Source organism: Macaca nemestrina, chromosome 9 (assembly GCF_043159975.1).
Source record: "Macaca nemestrina isolate mMacNem1 chromosome 9, mMacNem.hap1, whole genome shotgun sequence".
NCBI classification, from domain to species: Eukaryota; Metazoa; Chordata; class Mammalia; order Primates; family Cercopithecidae; genus Macaca; species Macaca nemestrina.
Window position 1 is genome coordinate 17,467,766 of NC_092133.1, and position 23,649 is coordinate 17,491,414.

At 43.0% G+C, this 23,649-nt stretch overlaps 1 protein-coding gene across 6 annotated transcripts in view; it reads left to right on the forward strand.

Annotated features, from left to right (window-relative positions):
* LOC105467293 (GDNF family receptor alpha 1) overlaps positions 1-23,649 on the forward strand; it is a 215,256-nt gene that overhangs the window by 49,076 nt on the left and 142,531 nt on the right. For 4 of the 6 annotated variants that reach the window (XM_071069064.1, XM_011716773.2, XM_011716777.3 and 1 more), the window contains exon 5: positions 16,130-16,144. The exons of the other annotated variants lie outside the window; for them this stretch is intronic. In XM_071069064.1, coding sequence (XP_070925165.1) covers positions 16,130-16,144 — 15 coding nt within the window. The remainder of the gene's footprint in view (positions 1-16,129; positions 16,145-23,649) is intronic. 6 annotated transcript variants of the gene reach the window in all.

The window sequence follows — 23,649 nt, forward strand, 5'->3', positions numbered from 1 at the left end:
TCTTTCTTAACTCCAAAGAGTGAGTTTGAAAAAGGCAGTAAACATAGTTCCTTGGGCATTGGCTGGCTACTGAAGCAGCCAGACAGTTTGGTAGGGGTTCTTGGCCCAGCTACTTAATGATAACTGTTTGATCCCTAGAGCCCACTACATCTAAGGTCCATTTCTGTTTCCTCTCTTTGGGTGCAGACATACCTGTGGATTCTTTATAGAGTTCCAGCTGGGCCAGAGGTTTCGAGCTTGCTGCTGTCCTATAGGTCCTATTTGCCATGCCATGGACATGTGGCTCAAAGAGTAATTTAGAGCAGGGGTTTCCAACCCTGGACAGTAGGAACCGGGCTGCACAGCAGGAGGTGAGTAGCGGGCAAGTGAGTGAAGCTTCATCTGCATTTACAGCCGCTCCCCATTGCTCACATTACCGCCTGAGCTCCATCACCTGTCAGATTAGAGGCAGCATTAGATTCTCATAGGAGGGCAAACCCTTTTGTGAACTGCACATGAGAGGGATCCATGTTGCATGCTCCTTATGAGAATCTAATACCTGATGATCTGTCACTCTCTCCTGTCACTCCCAGGTAGGACCCACTAGTTGCAGGAAAACAAGGTCAGGGCTCCCACTGGTTCTATAATACATTATGGTGAGTTGTATAATTATTTTATTATATATTACAATGTAGTAATACTAGGAATAAAATGCACAATAAATGTAATGCACTATGTCATCCAGAACCACTCCTCACACACACTCACATACACCCCCTGCCCGTGGAAAAACTGTCTTCCATGAAACCAGTCCCTGGTGCCAAAAAGGTCGGGGACCGCTGATCTAGAGAAGGAGAAGCAAAAGCCGCTCTGAACAATACAGAGCTCACAAATGTGGAGCTAGGCGGGGAAGCCCTCACGGTGACACGCAAGGCCCCTTCTCGATGAAATCCCTTTTAGAAGAACTTTCCTATCTGTGAATAGTGGTCTGTCATCTTGGCCTCATCTTTCATCATTTTCAAAAGGCAACCCTTTGATCACGACTCTTCGAGGGTTCAGTTGACGTTTTCTGGGCCTGGCTTATTTGGGAAACATTTGTGCTTTGTAAAGACTTGGGGCATGCCAGTATTTAAAAGGCCATACCGACCATCTTCCACCCTAGTTCAAGGATCCAGTTGGCAGAGGGCAGCAAACAAGAGACCGTTTGTGCCTCCGTAATCACAGAGCAGAGGGCATTTTATAACTGCTGAGTGGACTTCAAAGTTAATTACCACTGAGAAGTCTGAATAAAATACCCCTCCAAAACCTTGGAGATCAAGAAAATTTCATTTCTTTATTTATTCTTAAAAATCAGTACTAGATCTGAACATACTTTAAAGATCAGTACTAGACCAGCACTGTCCAATAGAAATGTAATGTGAGCCACATCTGTAATTGAACATTTTCCAGTACCACGTTCAAAAATAGCAACAGCACAGGTGAAATTAATTTTAATGATATTTAATTTCGGGCAGGTGCAGTGACTCACACCTGTAATCCCAGCACTTTGGGAGGCTAAGGCAGGTGGATCACTTGAAGCCAGGAGTTTGAGACCAGGCTGGCCAACATGGTGAAATCCCATTTCTACTAAAAATACAAAATGAGCCGGGTGTGGTGATGGGCACCTGTAATCCCAGCTACTCGGGAGGCTGAGGCAGGAGAACTGTTTGAACTCTGGAGGCAGAGGCTGCAGTGAGCCGAGATCACACCGCTGCATTCCAGCCTGGACAACAGAGCAAGACTCCGTCTCAAAAAAATAAAATAAATAACAAATTTCACCCAGATTATTTAAAGTATCATTTTTTTTTCTTTTCTTTTTTTTTTTTTTTTTGAGACGGACTCTTGCTCTGTCACCAGGCTGAGTGCAGTGGCATGATCTTGGCTCACTGCAACCTCCCGCTCCTGGGTTCAAGCAGTTCTCCTGCCTCAGCCTCCTGAGTAGTGGGGACTATAAGCGCACACCACCACGCCCAGCTACTTTTTGTGTTTTTAGTAGAGACAGTGTTTCACCATGTTGGCCAGGATGGTCTCAATCTCATGACCTCATGATCCGCCTGCCTCGGCCTCCCAAAGTGCTGGGATTACAGGCATGAGCCACCATGCCTGGCCCCGAAATATCATTTTAGCATGTAATTTAATATAAAAAAATTATGAACAAGCAATTTTACCTTTTTTGGTGACCCAAGTTTTGAAATCTGGTGTCGGAGTTTTACTTAGATCATATTACAATTCCCACTCACCACTTTTCAAGGGCTGAGTGGGCACATGTGGCTGGGGGCTACTGTATTGAACAGCATAGATGTCCGTAGAGGCACCAGGTTGTGACCCCTGAGGAGAAGAGATGCTGTCTTTCATCTGAGCATAGTTTTCTCTAGCTATAGTGTCTAGCATCTGAGTGTGGTTCTTCAGATGTGTTCATAGGATGAAGAGCTAGATGCATTTGTGAGACTGGCTTGCCTAGCTGTATTTAAAGTGTACAGTTAAATGGATTTTAGTATATTCAGAGTTTTCTATTCAGCATACAGTCAATTGTGGAGTGTTTTCATTACCTCCTTAAAAATCTGGCACATCCTTAGCTGTCACCCCCTGATCCCCTCCACCTCTAGGCAACCATTACTCTATTTTCTGTCTCTTGATTTACCAATTCTGAATATTTCATATAAGTGGAACCATACAATATGTGGTCTTTGTGTCTGGCTTCTTTCACTTAGGATCATGCTTTCAAGATTCATCCATGTTGTAGCACGTATCAATACTTCATGTCTTCTCGTTGTCAAATATTATTTCATTGTGTGGATGTGCTACATTTTATCCATTTGTCAGCTGATGGAAATTTGTATTATTTCCACTTTTTGGTTATTACAGCTAATGCTTCTATGAACTCCTGTGTACAGATTTTTGCACGGACATATTTTCATTTCTCTCGGGTATATACCCAGGAGTGGAATTGCTGGATCATATGATAAACTGTATTTGTAACTATTTGAGGACCTGCCAGACTGTTTTCCAAAGTGGCTATACCATTTGACATTCCCATCAGCAGTGTATGTGCTTCCAGTTTCTCTACATAATCACCAGCACTTGTTATTATCTTTTTGAGTAGAGCCATCTCTTCGTTTGTGCTGCTATAACAAACTACCAAGGCTGGGTAATTTATAAAGAACAGAATCCCTGTTCTTTCAGTTCTGGAGGCTGAGAAGTCCAAGATCGAGGCGCCAGCATGTCTGATTGCCTAGTGAGGAATGCTCTGTTTCCAACATGGCGCCTTGCTGCCATATTCTCTTGAGGGAAGGAACGCTGTGTCAACTGTGATGCTTGAAGAAGTATATGTATAAAGGACAATTAACATTTTTTAAGCTCTGTAAGATGCTGGAATCCCTTTTTATTTTCAGGGAATTTCTGGCAAGCCTGCCACCTAAATTCTTCATGAAAATGACATTCACATTTCATGATTGTGTTGAGCCAGTGAATGATATCATACAGATTTAGAAGAATCTTAAACTGCCAAATGAACTTTCCCTTCTGTTTTGCAGAGGCACTCAGTGGGGTATGAGCTGTGGTGATCACATTTACTGCTTGCTGACTGTTCTTCACAAGGAGGGAAACGTTTTTGCTGGTGGTCCTCCCTGTGTGCAGCTGCAGAGGTTTTTGCAAGGTGTTCTCAGCTCTCTGGTTACTCTCCATTTCTGAAATGTTTGGCTTCAATGTAGAGGAGCCCAGCCCAGTATGCAGTCCTGCCACGCACAGTCATGACATGGGACGAGGGAGAGGGAGGAGCCACATAGGCTACCTCAGCCTGTGAGTGGGTGACTCTAGAAAATGTACTACCTTCTGGCAGAAAGGCCTGTGCTCTGAAAGATTCGTGAAATACCTGTAGTTTACATTTAATTACCTGCTTACAACTACTTCTGAAAAATACTAGCACTTACGTGATATAGAGGGTAGGGTAATATGTCTGGTTTTAGTGTTTGTTCACATGGTAAACATTGATCCTGCTTCCAGAGAAGCAAATATGACTAGGAGAATATGAATGTTCTATTGCTAGAGATGTTCTCTCACATTTTTTTCCTGGATGACATCATTCCATGCTGGGGGGCTAGTAGGCAGAGGGAGTAGGCTGTGATATTTTGCTGCACACCTCTGATTTTTTATTTTTGAGTTTTAGAATCCAGGTAAGTATAGTCATTCCTCGGTATCCACAGGAGATTGATATCTGGACCCCTTATATAAAATGGTGTGGGATTTGCATTTAATTACTTGAGTATGCGCATCCTTCTGTATACAGGTAATTTAAACTGTAGGTTACCTGTAATACATGATACAATATAAATCCTATATAAATGTTGTTATACTTTATTGTTTTAGTTTGTATTATTTTTTATTGTAGTATCATTAATTTTACTTTTTATTTTTTCAAATATTTTCAATCAATGGTTGGTTGAATCTGTTGATGCAAAACCTGTGGATATGGAGGTCTGACTGTATATTTTATTCATTGCGACAAGCGCAGTTGCCAGCATGCCAAAGAATTTGGTTGATCCTGATGATATCCTGCAACTTGATTTCTTATAAATCTCTGTCCAATTGCCTGCTTCTGTGAAGTGCCTTCTATGTGTCAGGCACTGTGTGAAGTCTTTATTAACTTGATTTCCTGCAATCTTCACAACAGCCCCATATCACTGTTGCCCCACTGTATCAGATGGAGATGTTGAGGCTTAGAACAGAAAGATTGCTTTCCCAGTGGCAGATCCAGGGTCAAAATACAATCCCTGACCGGGCACGGTGTTTCACGCCTGTAATCCCAGCACTTTGGGAGCCTCAGGGGGGCGGATCACCTGAGGTCAGGAGTTCGTGACCAGCCTGGCCAACATGGCGAAACCCCCTCTCTACTAAAAATAGAAAAATTAGCTGGACATGGTAGTGGGCACCTGTAATCTCAGCTACTTTGGGGGCGGAGGCAGGAGAATAGCTTGAATCTGGAAGAGGGAGGTTGCAGTGAGCCGAGATCATGCCACTGCACTCCAGCCTGGGCGACAGGGCAAAAAAAAAAAAAAAAAGAAGAAGAAGAAGAAAAGAAAGCCCTCCGGCTGCTGCACTCATATGTGCATTGCCTGCACTGCATTACCTCCCGCCTGGCTCTTTCCCCTTCTACCACCTCTCACACCCTCCTTTTCGTAAACCCAAGTAGGATGGCCCTGGGTCAGGGCAGCTGCATAGATCTTTGTAGCTTGGTCATATTTCCTTGTATCGTATTGTTCTCTTCTTCCTCACTCTCTTCTTGGAATTCTCATTTTTTAGTCCAGGGAGACATCCTTTCCCCATGTCCTTACCTTACCTTAGCAATTGCCATAAACCTATTGAAACAGTTGCAATCTTTTAGGAAGAGAATTTGTAAAGTTTTAAAAACGTAAATGTGTATCTAGGCAGTTTCTGCAATTGGACCCGAAATCCACAGAGAATAAAGTTACAGAAAAAAAAATGTGGCTGGGGATCTAGAAACATGGGGATTTTTATATTAAAAGTATTATGAACACAGGCCAGGTGTGGTGATTCACGCCTGTAATCCCAGCACTTTGGGAGGCCAGGGTGGGCAGATCACCTGAGGTCAGGAGTGTGAGACCAGCCTGGCCAACATAGTGAAACCACATCTCTGCTAAAAACAAAAATTAGCTGGGCGTGGTGGTACATGCCTGTAATGCCAGTTACTTGGGAGGTTGAGGCATGAGAATTTCTTGAACCTGGGAGACAGAGGTTGCAGTGAGCCGAGGTCACACCCCTGCATTCCAGCCTAGGCAACAGAATGAGACTCTGTCTTTAAAAAAAAGGTATTGGGCAACCCGCTCGGGTCCCCTTCCATGCTGCGGAAGCTTTGTCCTTTTGCTCTTCATAATAAATCTTGCTGCTGCTCACTCTGGTTCCGCATCTTCTTAAAAAAAAAAAAAAAAAGGTATTATGAACATGAATTCTTTTCTCTGCTTAGGGTGTCTTAGAAGGGATGAGGCATATTTATTTGTTCCTTCTTCCTTCCACACATCTATCAATGGTGTCTTCATTGAGAGACAGTGTAGCAAAGTGGTTAAGAGTTTGGATTCTGAAGCCAGACTGCTTGAGTTGAATTCCAGCTCACTTGCTTCCCTTTGACCTTTGGCAACTTTAGTTAACCTTTGTGGACCTGTGTGTGTGTGTGGTTTTTTTTTTGTTTTGTTTTGAGACAGAGTCTCACTCTGTCGCCCAGGCTGGAGTGCAGTGGCTTGGTCTCGGCTCACTGCAAGCTCCGCCTCCCGGGTTCACGCCATTCTCCTGCCTCAGCCTCCTGAGTAGCTGGGACTACAGGCACCTGCCACCATGCCCGGCTAATTTTTTTGCATTTTTTTTTAGTACAGACGGGATTTCACTGTGTTAGCCAGGATGGTCTCGATCTCCTGACCTCGTGATCTGCCCGCCTTGGCCTCCCAAAGTGCTGGGATTACAGGCATGAGCCACTGCGCCCGGCCAGGCCTGTGTTTCTTTATCTGTAAAATGAGGATAATGAGAATAGCTACCTTTTAGGGTGATTGAGAGGATTCAGGCAGTCTATGTAAACTACTTAAAATAGTGCCTGCTGTACAGAAAACTCTGAAAACATTAGTTATTATTAATGTTAATATGGACTTTTATGCTCTAATATTCTGCCCTGGGCTTTGGGACTACAATGGACAGAATGTCCCTGACATCATGGTCCTTTCAGCTTAGTTGGAGAGAAAGAGAAAGAAAATAACAAGTGTATATTAGGGCACCAAGGAGATGTACAGTAGATATGGGAGCATATAGCAGGGAGTTCTAATGAAAGGTCCTGGTAGTGTTCATTATAGAACTTTAGAACTGGAAAAGATTGCAGCTATTTTCTTGTCAGCTGCTCTTTTGAAACCCAGAGTGCTTAAATGATTTAAGTTCATTCAGGTGATGTGTAGTAGAGCCAGGCCAGAACCTGTACCTCCTGAAACTGAGGTCAAGCTAGAGTGTATTACGTCATCAAAGCCCCTCCTAGAAGTCTTGGGCCCATTTCATGATGATCAACAACGCTTGATTTTAGAGCAGCTTCTCAGAATTCAAACTTGAATTGTCTCTGGCTCCTGGGAGCTGTCCTGATGGTTATTTGTGCCAAGCATCAGGTAATGATGATAATCATTGTCTTCTGTTTACTTTAAAGTTGTCCATCCTGATAATGATCACCTGGTAAAGAGAGAGATTTATTCTGCTGGACATTTGTAAACATCCAGTTTGAATTTTGGAAACTGGGTAACCAACCTGATTAAAACCTGGATCACGCAGAGCTGGCTGAGGAATACATGTGGATAAAATGTATCATTTGACTTGGAAATGGAGATGAAAAAGCATCTTCAGGAAGTGTATGTTGGGTGGGCGGGTTGGGGGATTAAAACCTCATTCAAGCAGGTAATAGAACCTTAAAGGTTTCAGATGGCTTATAATTTATCTGTAATGGGAAAAATACTTTACCACTGAGATAATATCTTGGAATAAATTTGAAATCACAGGCTGTATTATGGATGTGTTTGTGGATGTATGTGAATTGCAAAGAATGAAATTTTTTTGTGAATGTAATTTAGCATGCGTAAGATGACAAATAAGCTATATGCAGTAAGAGTCCATTTGATACAATGTGTGTAATTTTAAACTTAAAATCGTCATGCTTTGGAACTGGAAGGGACCTTAGAGATCATCTAGTAGGAATCATTTTGCAAATGGAAGAACGGAATCCCAGGGAAGGTGAGTGGCTTTGCCTGCACTGCAAACTAGAATCCAGATGTTTAGACAACTGCATTTGGAGACTTTTTACACTGTAAAGCTTGATATCCAGGGGCTCACTTTTAGTATTTTACCAGTATTAGTTTTATGTCATTGCTAATCACAGCTATAATGTAATTTCTTCTGGAAGATGGGCCATCTCTTCAGCCCTTTGCATATATGGATACTTAATACAAATACTTTTTGTGACTCCTAATTAATACTCCAATTAATATCCGATGATAGAAGTTTAGGAAAATTGAAGCAATGTTACTTGTCAACTTCTTTTGTTTAGGCTCTTAATGTGGCTTCTTCTGGTTTCTCAGCTGATTCGAAAGAATTCAGAGAAGGTCATGTGTGCTGCTGTTTTCATAGGAAAACACTGGTTGCTAGAGGGATCAATTTCAACATAGTTTCATATCATAGAGATTTTAATAATGCAGTCTAAAATATTTGTACATGAATTCATTAAGCCCAGATTAGTCTTATTATAATTACTCAAAAAGTAATTCAATTTAAGAGAAAACATTTTAAATGGATATAAAATACACTGTGAGCTGGGAAGCCGTACTGTTCTACTTTATCAGCTCTATAAAGTACTAGCAGACTCGAACATAACTTTCATAGTATACAGAATGCAATCATAAAAAGTATTACTCCTAAATCTATTTTTTTTATGTTCTTTCAGTAGTTAAGAGCTTTATTCCTCTGTGCTAGGAATGAGATATACTAGGGATAGGATGTCGTAAACATGATAGGGGCTCACCAGCTCGTGTCTCTTGCACTGCCTTTCCAAGTCAGCGCAGGTTGATGGGTTACAAGCACACAGCCCAAGATTGATGTTGGTAGTACATTCCCTAGTAAATGTAGCAGGAAGATTCTTTGAGGCTTTTTAAAAAAATTTTTTTCTTATCCACAAATAAAAGACATTTACTGAGTACTCTGTGCCTTCAGAGGTACAACAGTGACAGGCAAAGTATTGGTCTTCATTTCTAATGTGATAAAAGGTGAAGGGAGGCCAGAAGCAAGGAAAACGAGAGAACTTTCTCCAGCCTACATCCAAAACCAGGTAGAGAAGAAAAGGCAGAGTGAGATAAAAGATCTTGCAGCATTAAAGAGCAGTTGTCGTTTTTGGCTTAGAGAGCTGGAGATGCGGAGCGAGGCCTTCCGGTTAGTCCTTAAAGCTATTACCAAGGCTCACTGGGGCTCTGTTCAGTTTGAGCAACCTTAGTGTGCCTGGAGGAAGCAGGAGGGTCATGAATATTGGCCGTGTGGCTACATGGTTGCCTGAGCTGTCTGGCTTTGGAGACATGGAAAACTAATCACAGCCCCTATGTGGTGCCACTGAGGCTGAGCGGGGACTCTGGAGGAGCTCTGGACTCTGGCCATGCTCCGGGAGAGGCAGACCTGCACCTGGGCAGGAAGGGGCTCTGCTTCAGTGGTTTGCTGTGCTCAAACTTTATTTAATAAAACAATGGAACCCTTTTCTCAGGCAAATTCTCCATCGAACCCCGTTATAGGGAACAGAACAACTCTCTCTGAGTGCCGCCAATTCAGCTGCCCCCATACAGTTCCTACCTCTTTTGACCCTTACCCACCAGGGAGTGTGGCTTGAGATGCTGATCAAAGCCCGGGACAGGGCTAGCTGAGCCCCCTAAATGGTGTCTTGAGAAACAAAGACAGGTCCAGAGGAGACGGGTAATGTTAAAGGAATGAGTGGTACCCAAAACAAAGGTCAGGCCTTGGGTTTCTGGCCCCTCTGGGTTCTAACCACAACTCCTTAGATTGCTGGTGTTTGAAGGTAGGATGTCATTGGATCACTGATGTCAAGGCTTAAAAATCATTCATTCATAGGTAATATCTGAGAATTGATTTGTGGCTTCTGAATGGCATATAGCTACAGGATGACAAGAAGGAATTAGAAGGATTATTTTATTTTCATGAATTTTCCTCTCATGATTCCCTTATAGTCCTATGCAAGTCACAGAGGTTTTTCAAATAGTAGACAACCAATAAATGTTTTTTGAATAATAATACTATAATTTATAGAAGACTTTCTGGGTGCCAGTCATCGTGTTCTCTTATAGGCAATCTCTCATTCAGTCTCCATGGCAAATTTTGTCTCCACAAAAATTACCTATCGTTACTGGCATGTTGCTGATGAAAAAATCAAGGCTTGAGGAAATAAAATAATTTGCCCAAGATCGCACAGGCGAACATAGGACCAGCTCTGACATCAGAACCTGAGTTTTTATGACCCTGTTTCTATTGCTTATTATTATAACATTGACTTTCACCTATTGAACATGCAGCATACACCAGCCACCATGTGCTAAGTGCTTTACATATACGCTTTTGACTGTCCTCCTAGGCATTCTGCAAGATAAATTTTATTATCCTCATTGTACAAGTGAGGAAATGAAGACTCATAGAGTTTAAATAGCTAGTCCAGTGTGGCTAGGATGCTGACCTTTTCCAGGATTGAACGAATATTATTTGACTACAAAGTACTTGTGCTCTGTGCTGATTAAATTATCCCACTTGATCCTCATGATATTCCTACGGTAGGGAAAAAGCTCTTCGCTACTGTTGCCATTTTATAGATAGGAATGTAAGCTACAACATGTTCAGTGATTACTCCGGGTGTCCATTTGGTAAGGGGTTGGGACTTGATCCCAGATCATTGAGATCCAGTGGCCATAATCCTGTGGTGCCACAGCACTGGATCAAATAAGGACTCATCCTATCACCTTTGGAGAGCCGACCTGCAGGTTTGGACCTGAGCTTTGTCAATTGAAAACAGAACTTCCCTGGAGTGCCACGGGTACTCAACAAGTAGGGAGGCATTGATGGGCCCCACTTTTCAACATAAAAAGAAAAAATTCACTCCATTCGCAGAGATTTGCAGAAGAAATGTGCCGACTGAATTCGCATTACTCTTCGTGTCTATGTACAGAGCTTGCTGGATTTTTAAACTTGGTGAGGGCGGCAGCGCAGCCGATTGTGAAACTGACTTTGGTTAATGGTGAACTGACTCCATCAAGAAAGCCGCATTCATTCCAGCTGTTTCGTTCCTCAGCCCTGGTTAGTTGGGTCCCAGTAAAATTCGCAGCGCTTTACTGTAAAAGCACTTGTACTTGAAAGAGAATTTTCTTTCTGTAGCTCAAACCACAGGAGGACTTGCAAGACAGCTGTCTCCCCAGGTGAGACTTCTTAAATGGGAGTTAAGTGCATGCATTTCAAGAAACTAAACTCCCTTCATCTATAATTTAACCTAGAAAAGAAAGCAAAATTGAGAGAGTAGTATGATTACATTGCTTGAGAACTAGTAACTTTACCTCCCCCAGTTTTATGGAAGTCATGCTCGGTTTCACTGTTTGCCATACCTTTAATACTGTGGGGTGTGGGCTAAGTGTGATATTGTAATAATAGTGAGAGTTTCTCTAACCATAGTTATGAACTATGGATTGAAATAGTAAATTATTCCTGGCAGACTGAATGGGCAATAAGACTGCCATCCAGTTCTCCTCATAAAACAAAGCAATAGATAAATAAAGCAGAGCCAACTCACTTAACCTGCATGGCTCTGTGCACTGCTAATTATTAACCCAGGCGCAAGAGAGGGGTTCACCCGGAGTGTAGTTAAGTCATTTTTAATCGAGGTAAACACTAGTCATGTGGATGAGTAGCACTCAAGAAAGTTTTAATCAGCAACATTTAGGAATCACCCAGCCTAATTGCCATAACTTATTAATAATAATAAATAATCGCGTCTTTTTATGGCCCCTGTCTCTGGAGGACTCAGTGCATTAAAGATCTCTAGGGTGTGAATCTCTTAGTAGCTGTGGGGGAAGGGGCAAGTATCCTTGATGCTCATTCCTAACTGAAGACATTGGACAGCAGGGCTAAGAAAGGCAATCTGAGTTCCTTCCTTCTTATTTTCTTCCTCCCACATCTGAATCACCAACTTATACACACCCTTTCATCTATCTATAGGACCAGAATGGCTCCAGGGGCCAGTGGGGCTGGGGAGGCGGGGCAGGCGGAAGAACAGGCTTTCCTTTGTCCATGTGAATGATTGGGGTTGGGGTTTTCTCCCTTGGGAAGTGAGTAAGAGCAGAGCTTTGTCTGAAGGAGTTCATTTCCTCTGTACCAGTGTCCCTGGTGTCCTTTGGGCTCAACCTGATTCTGGCTAGAGCAGCCGTGGCATTTCCCCACTCCATACTGGCGTGATTTCCAACTCCTGCAACAGCAGAAAAGATGGTCCTGAGTCTTATTCTCAGAGTAATTCCCCACAGCAACGGATGGAATGGGAAAACATTTGTTGTATATCTAACTTTACCTTCTCACCACCACGATAGGGGTATTAGAATATGCCTGGGTTTTCAACAAGGAAACTCGCGCTCAGCAAGTGTAATGGATGGACTGCTGACTTTGTGGTTGGTTAGATTGAAAGAAGAATATCACGCTCAAATTCGAGGCCTTTTGGTTTTTGTAAGTGACTACTCCCTATAGTTTAGGAGATGGGAGTGGTGGACAGGAACACCAGTGTAGCGAATGGTAAGAATATTTCAATGGCTGATATCCTTTGACATCCACAGTTTGGGAGAGGAAGTTAAAATGTAGCTAACAGCACAAAAATCACCACCTTCTCCTTTATTTCCCGTTTGTCTGCCCATGAATCATGTGTGCGTGAGCCAGGATTGCCATTTCATTCTGGAAAAGTGAAATTTTAAAGAAGGTACCCAAACCATTATTAGACCAAAAAGATCAATAATAAGAATGGAATGATTTATACCTCAGACAACGAAAGACATAAACTTCGAATGTTAAGTTCCAAGATAATTCATGTGCAAAATTGTTGCAATATTCATACTAATGTTTATTAAAATTTACAGTTGAATAAAACAGTGCAAAATGTAAACAAAGCTGAAAAAGAGTTTTTGGAAAAATCTAAAATAGCTACTGTGAGTTTTTAGAATAGAAGATATGAATAGTTACTCCATGTATATTTGTCTGCTAAAGCGTGAAATATACAATGGAATTGGACAGAATAAGGTCACTAAATCCCTCCCTGAATTTCCATCCTCCCTGTCCACTGATACTTTTCAGTAATTCAGATCAGCACTGAATTTTGAAGGAAGTGCTCCTTGTCAAAACCACGCAGAGGAGGCTGAGGATTCTGGACGGATGTCGAGACTGAATCCGTATTTCAAACACTAATCTTATTTCACTAATGTTTTCAGGGTTGGAAATTTTTGTCTGTATTCATTAGAGGGGAATGATAAATCTCTAGTTTGTACTTTGCTAATAATAGTCATGAGCTTTTGTGCTTCATTAAGGTTAAATGAATCTCATGTAGTCCTAGCTCAGCCTTTAACTCCATGTGTGATCTGGAGAAAAATCTCTGAATTGTCTGGGACTCAGTTTCCTCATCTGTAAAAGGAGGTTGGATCAGATGAGTGCTAAGACAGACCAGCCCTCTTTCCCTCCCTCGTAGGTGGGAGCTTGCCATGCCCAGGCAGGTGGGATCCACAAAGGTGTTTAAGAGACATTGCTCTTGTCCTCAGGAGCTCATGGTCTATATAAATAACTCATTATAATAAGAGCTATAATTGCCACATGCACAAATTACTCCAGGGGCACAGAAGCGGAAACAGTGAATTCCCTCTCTGTGGGAATAGACTTCACAGTGGCTGTGACATTTGAAGGCTGAGTAGGAGGGCTCCTCCAGGTGTGCTGGCTGGTCAGAGGGTGGGTGGTGCAGACTATGGGTTCCAGGAAGCAAGTGCATGTGAAAGTGGTATATTTAGGGAGCTGCACATGATTCTCACAGTCTCTGGGCAGTGGCATCCCACACACTGCTGGATCAGAATTTGTACTAATGATGAATTACTGAGGTTAGAGACTACTGTATAGTGTGTATCAATTAGAGCAGAGTCAAGGTTTCCTGTAGTGGCACTGATAGGAGCCATTTAAATCCCAGTTGGCTTTGTTGAGTGTAAAAGAAATGGCGGTGTTTTTGCCAATTCCCTGGGAATTACGAGCCTGCAATCTGTTTTACCTGCACCACAACCACTGGCCTCAGTGTACCCTTGGGAGTATGAACAACTCCCTGTGGGGTCACGTGTGCCCAACTGGAGTGAAAACTGCCACCATAGATCTTCTCTTCTTGCAGGCTGTTAACCTACAAGGTGCGTGTCTCAGCCACACCACTGGTGGACCCTTGGTTCTTTGTGACTATGTAGGAGCTGATGTTTCTGGTAATGACAGAGCAAAATTAGATGTTGATGATACATAGTTCCTACTTAATTTTTAAGATGAAAATAACGTTAGCTTTAAAATTTCGGTTGTAAATGTAAGGCATGTTCATTGCTAAAAATTAATACAGAAATGCTTGCATAAAATGTAAAAAAGGTGACCCTAAATTCCATCTCCTGAAAATAATCAATATTTCTGTGACCATTGTGACAGATTTCTCTTCATACAGGTACATAAATGGGCTCAGGATTATATGTGCCATTTTGCTATCTAATATTTTCATTCAAAATAATCAAGGTCTTTAAATAGCCATTTAAAAGAGCTGCACAATAATCCATTGTGTGAGATATATTATATTTGGCTTGATTCCTTATTGCCAGACAATCAGGCAATATCCAGTGTCTTGCCAGTATAAACAATGTCATGAGGAACATTCATGTAGATTTCTTTTATATATTTTGTTATTTCATTAGATTAAAGTCCTAGGAGTGGTATTGGTGGGCCAAGGAGTGCATATTTAATCTTTTTTTTAATATACTGTCAAACTATCTTCTAGAAGTTTCATTCCTTTTTATAGTCCTACCATCAGAGCAGGAACCGGCTCATGTCTGAGTGGTGCTGTCTGTATCTCTGCTGGTGTTCTTTTGTCTTTAAGTTACTGAGTGAGAAAGCATGAGCAAATGAGAGTACTTTTGGAGTGAGTGGGAGGTGGTATAAGCAGGGTGAATCTGAATCCACGTGGGAGATGTCAAAAAGTACTTGGCATTTGTACATATGTTTATCAAAAGATATGTACGGAAATGTTCATCACAATTCCTAATTTCCAAATGTTGAGAACAACCCAATATCTACCAATAGTCGAGTGGAGAAATAAACTGTAGTATAACCCCACAGTGAAATACCACATGGCAGTGAGAATGAATGAGCTACCACGAAAGAAGCCAAGAAAAGAATTCATGTTGTATCAGTCCATTTACATAAAATTCAAAACCAGGCCATTGAATTTCTGGTGGGGTGGTAGTTAGTGACTGCTTGTTTATTTTTTTTAACTAGAGTGTGTGTGTGTGTGTGCGTGTGTGTGTGTTGAGATGGAATTTCGCTCTTGTTGCCCAGGCTGGAGTGCAATGGCGTGATCTCGGCTCACTGCAACCTCTGCCTCCCGGGTTCAAGTGATTCTCCTGCCTCAGCCTCCCGAGTAGCTGCTACCATAGAACCAGGGGTCCATCAGTGGTGTGGCTGAGACACGCACCTTGTAGGTTAACAGCCTGCAAGAAGAGAAGATCTATGGTGGCAGTTTTCACTCCAGTTGGGCACACGCACCCACCACCATGCCTGGCTAATTTTTGTATTTTTAGTAGAGACGGGGTTTCACCATGTTGGCCATACTGATCTCGAACTCCTGACCTCAGGTGACCCTCCTGCCTCAGCCTCTCACAGTGCTGGGATTATAGGTGTGAGCCACCATGCCTGGCCCTAGATTTGTGTTTCCTGGTGTCAGTGTAATTGGCATTTAGGGTATTTGGTAGCCTCTTAATATTTGCTGGAAAAAATACATTAATTTTTTTTTAACTTTTCTAACAGACTTCGACCATGCTTGTTCCTCTATGGTATTGAATGAGTTACTTAACTTTCTGGAGCCTCAGTTTCCCCATCCATAAAATGAGAACTATAATAAAACAATTTATAAGATTGTTGTGAAAGTAATATCAATATAAATAATAGCTGCTGATTTTTCTGTGTTTACTATGTACTGGGCACGGGTCTAAGCTCTTAAAATGTATGTCATCATTTGTTTATTTTTTCCCATACTTAGATCTATTTTGTGGTTTAGGGAACTGTAAGTCACAGAGTTAGTAAGTGTGAGGCCAGGACTAAAATGCAAGCAGCCTCATTCCAGAGCTTGAGCTCTTAAGCACTGCCTCCTGAATTAAAGGAAATATGCATAGAGTGCTTAGCAAAGTCAGCGTATGTTATCATCATACTGTGACTTTCAACATTGTTATTAATATTTTTTCTCCTCTCTTTCTCCCCTCTCCCCTCCCCTATTTTTCTTCTCTCTTGGCAGATGTTTTTCAGCAAGGTAAGTTCGCTGTTTCCTGCCTGCGTTTTCACTGGCTGTGTGCTCTTTGGGGAATATGGGTATGGTCTGTGTGCAGAGGGTTATAGGACTCCTCATCCTCTATGGACACGTCATGTGGGACCTCAGGGACACCATGAGGACAGTGGCTTAAAGTGCCATCAGCCTCCCTGGGCCTCTGCTGTCCAACCTCTGCTTCTTCCTCTAAACCATGCTTTGGGGTAGGATGTAGACTGGACAGCTGGGCAGGGACACTTGGAGAGGGGTCTGTGGCTGGGCCCTGGAAAGAGGGAGGGATGCTGTGGGCGTGGTGAGGACTGAGATTCTGGAGGGGAGTCTGGGGGAAGGCCCCTGTCCGTTGGGGCTCCTGCATCTCTGGGTCAGCTGCTGCTCCCTGTACCAGAGCCAGTGGAGATTTCTTTGCCAAGCAAACACGCCACTGTTGTAGAGGCGTGGCAAGGCCATGGCTGGCTGGCCACCTCATGCCTTTCAACCTCACCAATTGGGTCTGTGACTGAGATAGTGTCACCCAGGTGAGGGTGTGCAGTGTCGTCTGTTTTACTGGGCAAGGTCATGTGCTCTGAGGAGCTGGAGGTGAAATCCTAACCCCACACTGGCCCATGTTTTAATCCCCACTTAGGATGCAGAGCCATTGTGCTCTGGGGTGCGGCAGGAGACTCATGGATCATGGCCTCCTTGAACCTTCTGGATATACGTCAAGGGGGAATTGCCTTTTTAATCACAGCTTGACACTACTGGGTAAAAGTAGCAGGGTATCACTGTTTGTAGTCAAGCTGGGAAATATGTTGGTAGCACACATCTGCTGTGTCTTTCTGGAATCTGAGGCTGGCTTCGAATAAAAGAGACTGGTTTAAAAATATACCCAGGCATTCCATAAATAGCTTCCAAATAATCTTACAGGCTTGGTATTTTCACAACTGTTATTTCACCCCAAACATGCAGCGTGTGTTATGGAGAATATCTGCTTTCTCTGATAGACGTGCAGTTGTGGATAACAATGAGGGTGGTGTTGTATTGTCTTTTAAGAGTCTGGAGTCATAGACTTACTTTGATAAATAATTCATAAATCCCAACAAGCTGTAAGTAATAAGTTCCATTTGGCTAGAGACTAGAGATGAGCAGAATTGAAAAGGTGTCGTGACTGTGCGTGTAATGAAAGTGCTGCTGTCAGGGCCTGTGGCTGTAGTGAGTTTTCTTCCTTGACAAACTGGGGGGTCAGTGGGGCGCTCTGGGCAGATCATTTTTTTCCTGTGAACTAGAATGTAAGCAACCCCACGCCGGATTGCATTTTTCCTCTTGAAACACGGAACATTTGAGTTTGGAAAGGCTTTCTAGAACATGTGTGTTGAGGCTCCTGGAGAATGGGGAGAGGACAGGCCGGTGTCAGATCTGGCTTTTCTATACACAATGGTGAGCGTTCATGGTGGTTGTAATTGGCAGAAAAAAAAAAAAATGGCTTACCAGACTGCCTCTGTCAAGTTTGCCTTCTTTATTAATCAGTCATGCCATTCGATTGATGGGATTTGCCTGCCAGTAACAATGATATGCAGAGCAAAAGTTATAATCATCTACAAATCACCGGCTATGGAGACTTCATAACAACTGCCAGAGATGGAAGCTGCTAGCTACCCATCGCTCTGTGTGTCGGTGGGCAGCAGCTCCCTTATAAGGTATTACTCGGATTTCAAAGGGAAGGAACTGAACTTGCTTTTGTGAATTATTTACACGGCTGGGGCCGTATTGGACCATTTCATATGGAGACATTCTCTAAAATAATGGCAAAGAGCTCGCCTGCTGGTACCCCCTCCTTACCTTTGTTTCTGGCCATCCTGTTGATGAAAATATTGCTCCATAAAATGTTCAGCCAGTGACAGTCACATCAGCTCTGTGTCTTACAGGTGGAATCTAAAACCGTGATCTCCACAAGGTCTTCTGTGGTTGAAACTCAGGGCCAGAATTGTACCATTAAGTTGAAATATGGGGATGATGAATTGTGCTAGAAATCCACAAGCAGAAAACGACTTAGCTTCAAATGAACAGATGCCACTGCGTTGTCTGAGGCCCATGCCCACAATAGCAACATTGAGTGGCCCTGCCTTCCTGGACACGCCATGGGCATCCAGGCCCTGCTTGCTTTGACGTGGCCAAGGAGTCACGGGCAGTTGGGGGAAACACTGCTTGATAAATGTGTGCTTCTGGCGGTGAGGGAGGGAGGACTCTGCCCAGTGGAGTCCCTGCTTATTTGGGCTGCTGTGCACTGTGGCAGGCAGAAGAGGGAAGCAGGCTTGCAGCTGACAACATCAGACGTTCTCAGAGGAAACAGAAGTTATTTCCTCTGGATTGCATTATCTTATATTTCACTACAGATCAATCTTGTTATAGTAGGTGACAGCACAGCAGTTACTGCTGGGTTTTGCTCTGCTGTATCTGTGGCATGTGCACATGAGAGTGTGCTTCTACCCTGCTCTCATGCCATTTTATAGCTTTTTCTATTCTTTCATCTGTAAATGCCACTTGCTGTGACGTTGAGACCACAGAGTCTGAGGATGGTCAAGGACCAGCAGGCCTGCAGCTGGGCCTTTCTACATACGAGTTCCGGGGCCACGGGGCCATGTTTTCAAGGAGCCTTCATTGACCTACATTCCCTGTTGTCCCCAGAGACCTTAGGTGGCTCTCAGGAATTCCAAAGTGCCATAGAATTGCTCTTCACAACTTCAAATGCAATTGAAAATTCTGTATGTGCATGCGTGTCTAGAGTCTTGAGTTTTAGAGCACTTTAATGCCAATCGTTTACTAATGATGAAGTCAGGACCACACAGACACACATGCACGCCTCATTTGAAGTTACTGAAGCACCTTTTGAATGCTCATCCGTTGCCTCAACCTTGATTCTGAAATCGAACAGAAACTGAGCAAGCCGCTTGGAAATCACAGCAGTACCACTCAGCAGAGCATTTTAAAGCGTAAGTGGGCGTAGTATAAAGATTTCACCATTTAGTTAATCCTCCCTGCACTGGCAGCTGAAGTCCCTTAAAGACTCTGAGCCCAGGGAGGCATAACCTTTCCTCCTCCCCTGTTCTCGTCTGGAGCCAGGATCTTGTTAATGGAGAGATTTTTCTTCCGGCTCCAGTAATTTGCGATACCCCTCAAACACAGGGCATGACGTGTTTATTCTGCAGCTGGTACATATGTGCAGGGCACTTTCTAGACCTTGAGAATAAGTGAATAAGACAGCACAGGGTCCTGTTTTCAGAAAACTTATAGTCTAGCTTGAGGGGCATTCTGTAGCCAAGTTTACAAATAAACGTGATAAATTCAAACAGGGATGAATGAAGAAAATATCTCAGGGTGATGTGCTAGTGGCTACCAGGGCCACTGCAGGAGGAGTGGCCAGAGAATGACAAGTAGGGCCAGTTATTGAAGTATCTTGGCGAAGGACAGAAGGATTTACAAGGTAGGAACACCTGATGTTCCAAGCTCAGAAGAAAGCCTGGGGTGTGTCTGGAGCTCGCGAGTGAAGGAGAAAGTTGTGTGAAATGAACAAGGAGAACAGGGCAGGCATCTGGGGGGCTGAGAGAAAGGGAGTCGGAGATGAGTTTTAAGCAGGAGAATGGCATGATCTTATTCACATTTAAAAATGACCACTCTGGTTGCTGTGAAAATGCAAAAAAACAGTACATGAGAAGCACAAATCAGGACCAGGGCTGAGTGCTGAGTGGGAGGCTCTGACTGCCTTGCTTTGTGAGTCTCTGCGCTCTCAGGCGGTGGGAACGGGTAGCCCCATTCCCAGCCAGCTCACCTCTGCTGAGTGCCCACTTTCTGCTCGTTTTGCCTCAAAAGGGTCTTGTGCCCATGACTTACATCTGCTCTCCTTAAAGCTGGCAAATATGCTCATCAAGACATCATTAAAATATTCCTATATGTATCTTCAGATTTTAAATAGCCACTTTTCTACAATACATACATACATGTGTGTATCATATGTATTACATGCATATGAGGTAAAAAAAATATATATATATATATCATATATTTTTTAGCCTCAGCTGAGTATAATGCAGAGGAAAGACACCAATTCCAAGGTCTCCAGGACCATTGGCAACAAAGAAAGGGGTTTTTTTGGGGGGGCTGTAGCACCACATGCCCATTTGCCATGGGCAGCTACTCCCCAGCCCTGCAGAGTGAGGCCAGGCAGGAATTTGGACCCATGATGGCCACATAGCCAGGATTTTCAAGAGAAGCCAGGAATCTGGAATGGTGTGCCAAACCTTACAATGTTTAAGCTTTTAATTAAAGGTTAAACAAACAAACTGAACTCATCTATGGCCAGAATGGCTTCTGATCTCAGATTGGTGGCTGGTGATTAGGAAACCTCAGTTTTTCTCCAGCAGGGTTGCTGCCTTTGCAGGGGGAGTTTGGGCCAGGTGCTTTGGCCTCTGGCCTCAGTTTTCTCATTTGTAAAAGGAGAGACTTGGAGAGATCCTGTTTGTCTTTCTGTAGATGCTCTATCTTGAGACGTTTTAAGTGGATTTGAATTAATAGAGTACAGAAATATCCCTTGTGCAGGTTTTGGCTATACACTAGATAACCTGGGTGAAAGCAGAGGCTTCCCTCGTGGTGGTGAATTAAGGTTAAAAGAATGTGGTTTCAGAAGTATAACCTGTTCACATGGCCATTTTGAAACATCAGCTCTTTCTCACATGGATACATACTGGAATCCACAATGGACGGCCTTGCTTTTATTAATTTGAAGAGAACAATAAATCATAGTTTGGTTTCTGGCAGCCGAGCGCCAAGCCTGTTAATTGTTGGGGTGGGCTTGTGGTGATGGGCCCACTGCCATTTATCAGGAGCTTGACTTGAGCTCTTTTGCATATTTCAAACTTACGGGTCAAACTGCTGGGCCTTTGTCTTAGGTTTACTCGCCACTTCTGAAAACCCATCTATTATAAAGGTACAACCCCTCAGCCATGAATCATGCTCCCCCTGATAATGTTTTACATTATGAAAGATTGTTTTCTTTATGAGTGCGGGATTTGAGTGAATAAATGAAATCTGTTGTTATCACTTCCAGGTAGACATTCCAAGTTGTTATGTGATGGCAAACTAGGAAATGAGAAAAATGCATGAGCACTTTTATGGTGGAAAGTGGTTGGTTCCCCAGTCACACTCCTCTGTGCAAATGTTTCAGTAGAATCAGTAGAATATTCGAAGTCATGTAGGAAATGCATCCATCTTTCCGGCACAAACGGAACGACATTACCATTTAATTTTGCATAGATTCACTTTGTGTGTGTGTGTGTGTGTGATGTGTGAGGAAAATGATAACCGGATTTAAACAATCACATTCTCTGAGATGTTGTATCACATTCCATGGGGGCTGTGTGAGGCTGCCTCTTCCCTGCCAGGTGACCTCGGGGTGGAGCTTTCCTTGTCGCAGATTCGTTGTGTGCCCACTGCCATCCAAGGGCATAAGTTTGGGGTGAGGTTTTAGAGGGTCTCCTACCACTAACTTGTCTTCCAAAATTCCTAATCAGGAAAGAAGAGAACTTTTAGATTTTTTAGTTGAGGTGGTGTCTATAAAAGAAAAGCAGTTTGTCCTTTTAAAAAAAATATATATACACACACACACGCACACACATATATACGTGTATATATATTTTTTTCCGGAGATGAAGTCTAGTTCTGTCGCCAGGCTGGAGTGCAGTGGTGTGATCTTGGCTCACTGCAACCTCTGCCTCCCAGGTTCAAGCGATTCTTCTGCCTCAGCCTCCCAAGTAGCTGGGATTACAGGCACGCGCCGCTATGCATTTCTCAGATCATATCCCTATCATTAGGTGACACATGATTATAGTTTTAACTGATAATCCAATTTCACAGAGGAGAAAACAAAGGCACAGTATAGAATTGACCTAATGATGGTTAGAGAACTAGTTTTTGTATTTTTACTAGAGATGGGGTTTCACCTTGTTGGCGAGATGATCTTGATCTCCTGACTTTGTGATCCACCCACCTTGGCCTCCTAAAGTGATGGGATTACAGGTGTGAGTCACCATGCCCAGCCCCTTTTAAAATTTTTATTGGGATAATAATAATGCTGGTATTTGTGTGCCCCTGTATTCCAGACATTGAGCTAAGTATTTTGCACATGTTTCCTCACTGAATCTACCCCCAAACTTTGTAAGGTACGGTCATATGCTGCATAACAATAGTTCAGTCAATGACAGCCTTATGGTGGTCCCATAAGATTATAATATTGGATTTTTGCTATGCCTTTTCTATGTTTATGTATACTTAGATTCTTACCATTGTGTTACAATTGCCTGCAATATTCAGTGCAGTAACATGCTGTACAGGTATGTAGTCTAGGAGCAATACACTATACCATATAGCCTCGGTGTGGAATAGGCAACACGTCCTAGGTTTGTATAGGTATACTCTGACATTTGCACAAATGAGGTCATTGCCTGATGAGGCATTTCTCAGATCATATCCCTATCATTAGGTGACACATGATTATAGTTTTAACTGATAATCCAATTTCACAGAGGAGAAAACAAAGGCACAGTATAGAATTGACCTAATGATGGTTAGAGAACTAGTGAGTGGTAGAGCCAGGAGCAATATTTTTTTTCTTTTTTTTTTTTTTTTTGAGATGGAGTCTCGCTGTGTCACCCAGGCTAGGGTGCAGTGGTGCCATCTCGGCTCACTGCAAGCTCCACCTCCCAGGTTCATGCCATTCTCCTGCCTCAGCCCCCCAAGTAGCTGGGACTACGGGCACCCGCCACCATGCCTGGCTAATTATTTTAGTAGAGACGGGGTTTCACCGTGTTAGCCAGGATGGTCTCAATCTCCTGACCTCATGATCTGCCCGCGTTGGCCTCCCAAAGTGCTGGGATTACAGGCGTGAGCGACTGCGCCCAGCCAGGATTATATTTTAATTGTTAGAATTTATTTCATAGAAAAGCTTGAAAGATATAAAAAATTATGAAGATAGTATGGTGTGTTTTCATATACCCAGTACTCAGTTTCCCCTCTCATTAGCATCTTACATTTGTCTGGTGTATTTGTTAAAATACGGATACTTTATTACTAAGGTCCGTAGTTTATTCGGCTACTCTGAGTTTTTTATTCTGATATCCTTTTTTCTATTCTGAAATCCCATCCAGGATCCCACCATCACATTTAGTTATCATGTCTCCTTAGGTTCCTCTTGGCTGTGACAGTGTCTTAGTCCCTTCCTGCTGCTATAACAAAATCCCTGGTAGACTGGATAATTTATAAACAACAGAAATGTATTACTCACAGCTCTGGAGGCTGGGAAGTTCAAGATTAAGGTGCCAGCAGATGTGGTGTCTGGTGAGGGCTTGTTCTCCGCTTCATGGATGGCACCTTCTAGCTGTGTCCTCACATGGCAAAAGGGCAAAATGGTGGCCCCAAACCTCTTTTAAAGGGCACTAACCCCATTTGTGAGGGCGGAGCCCTTA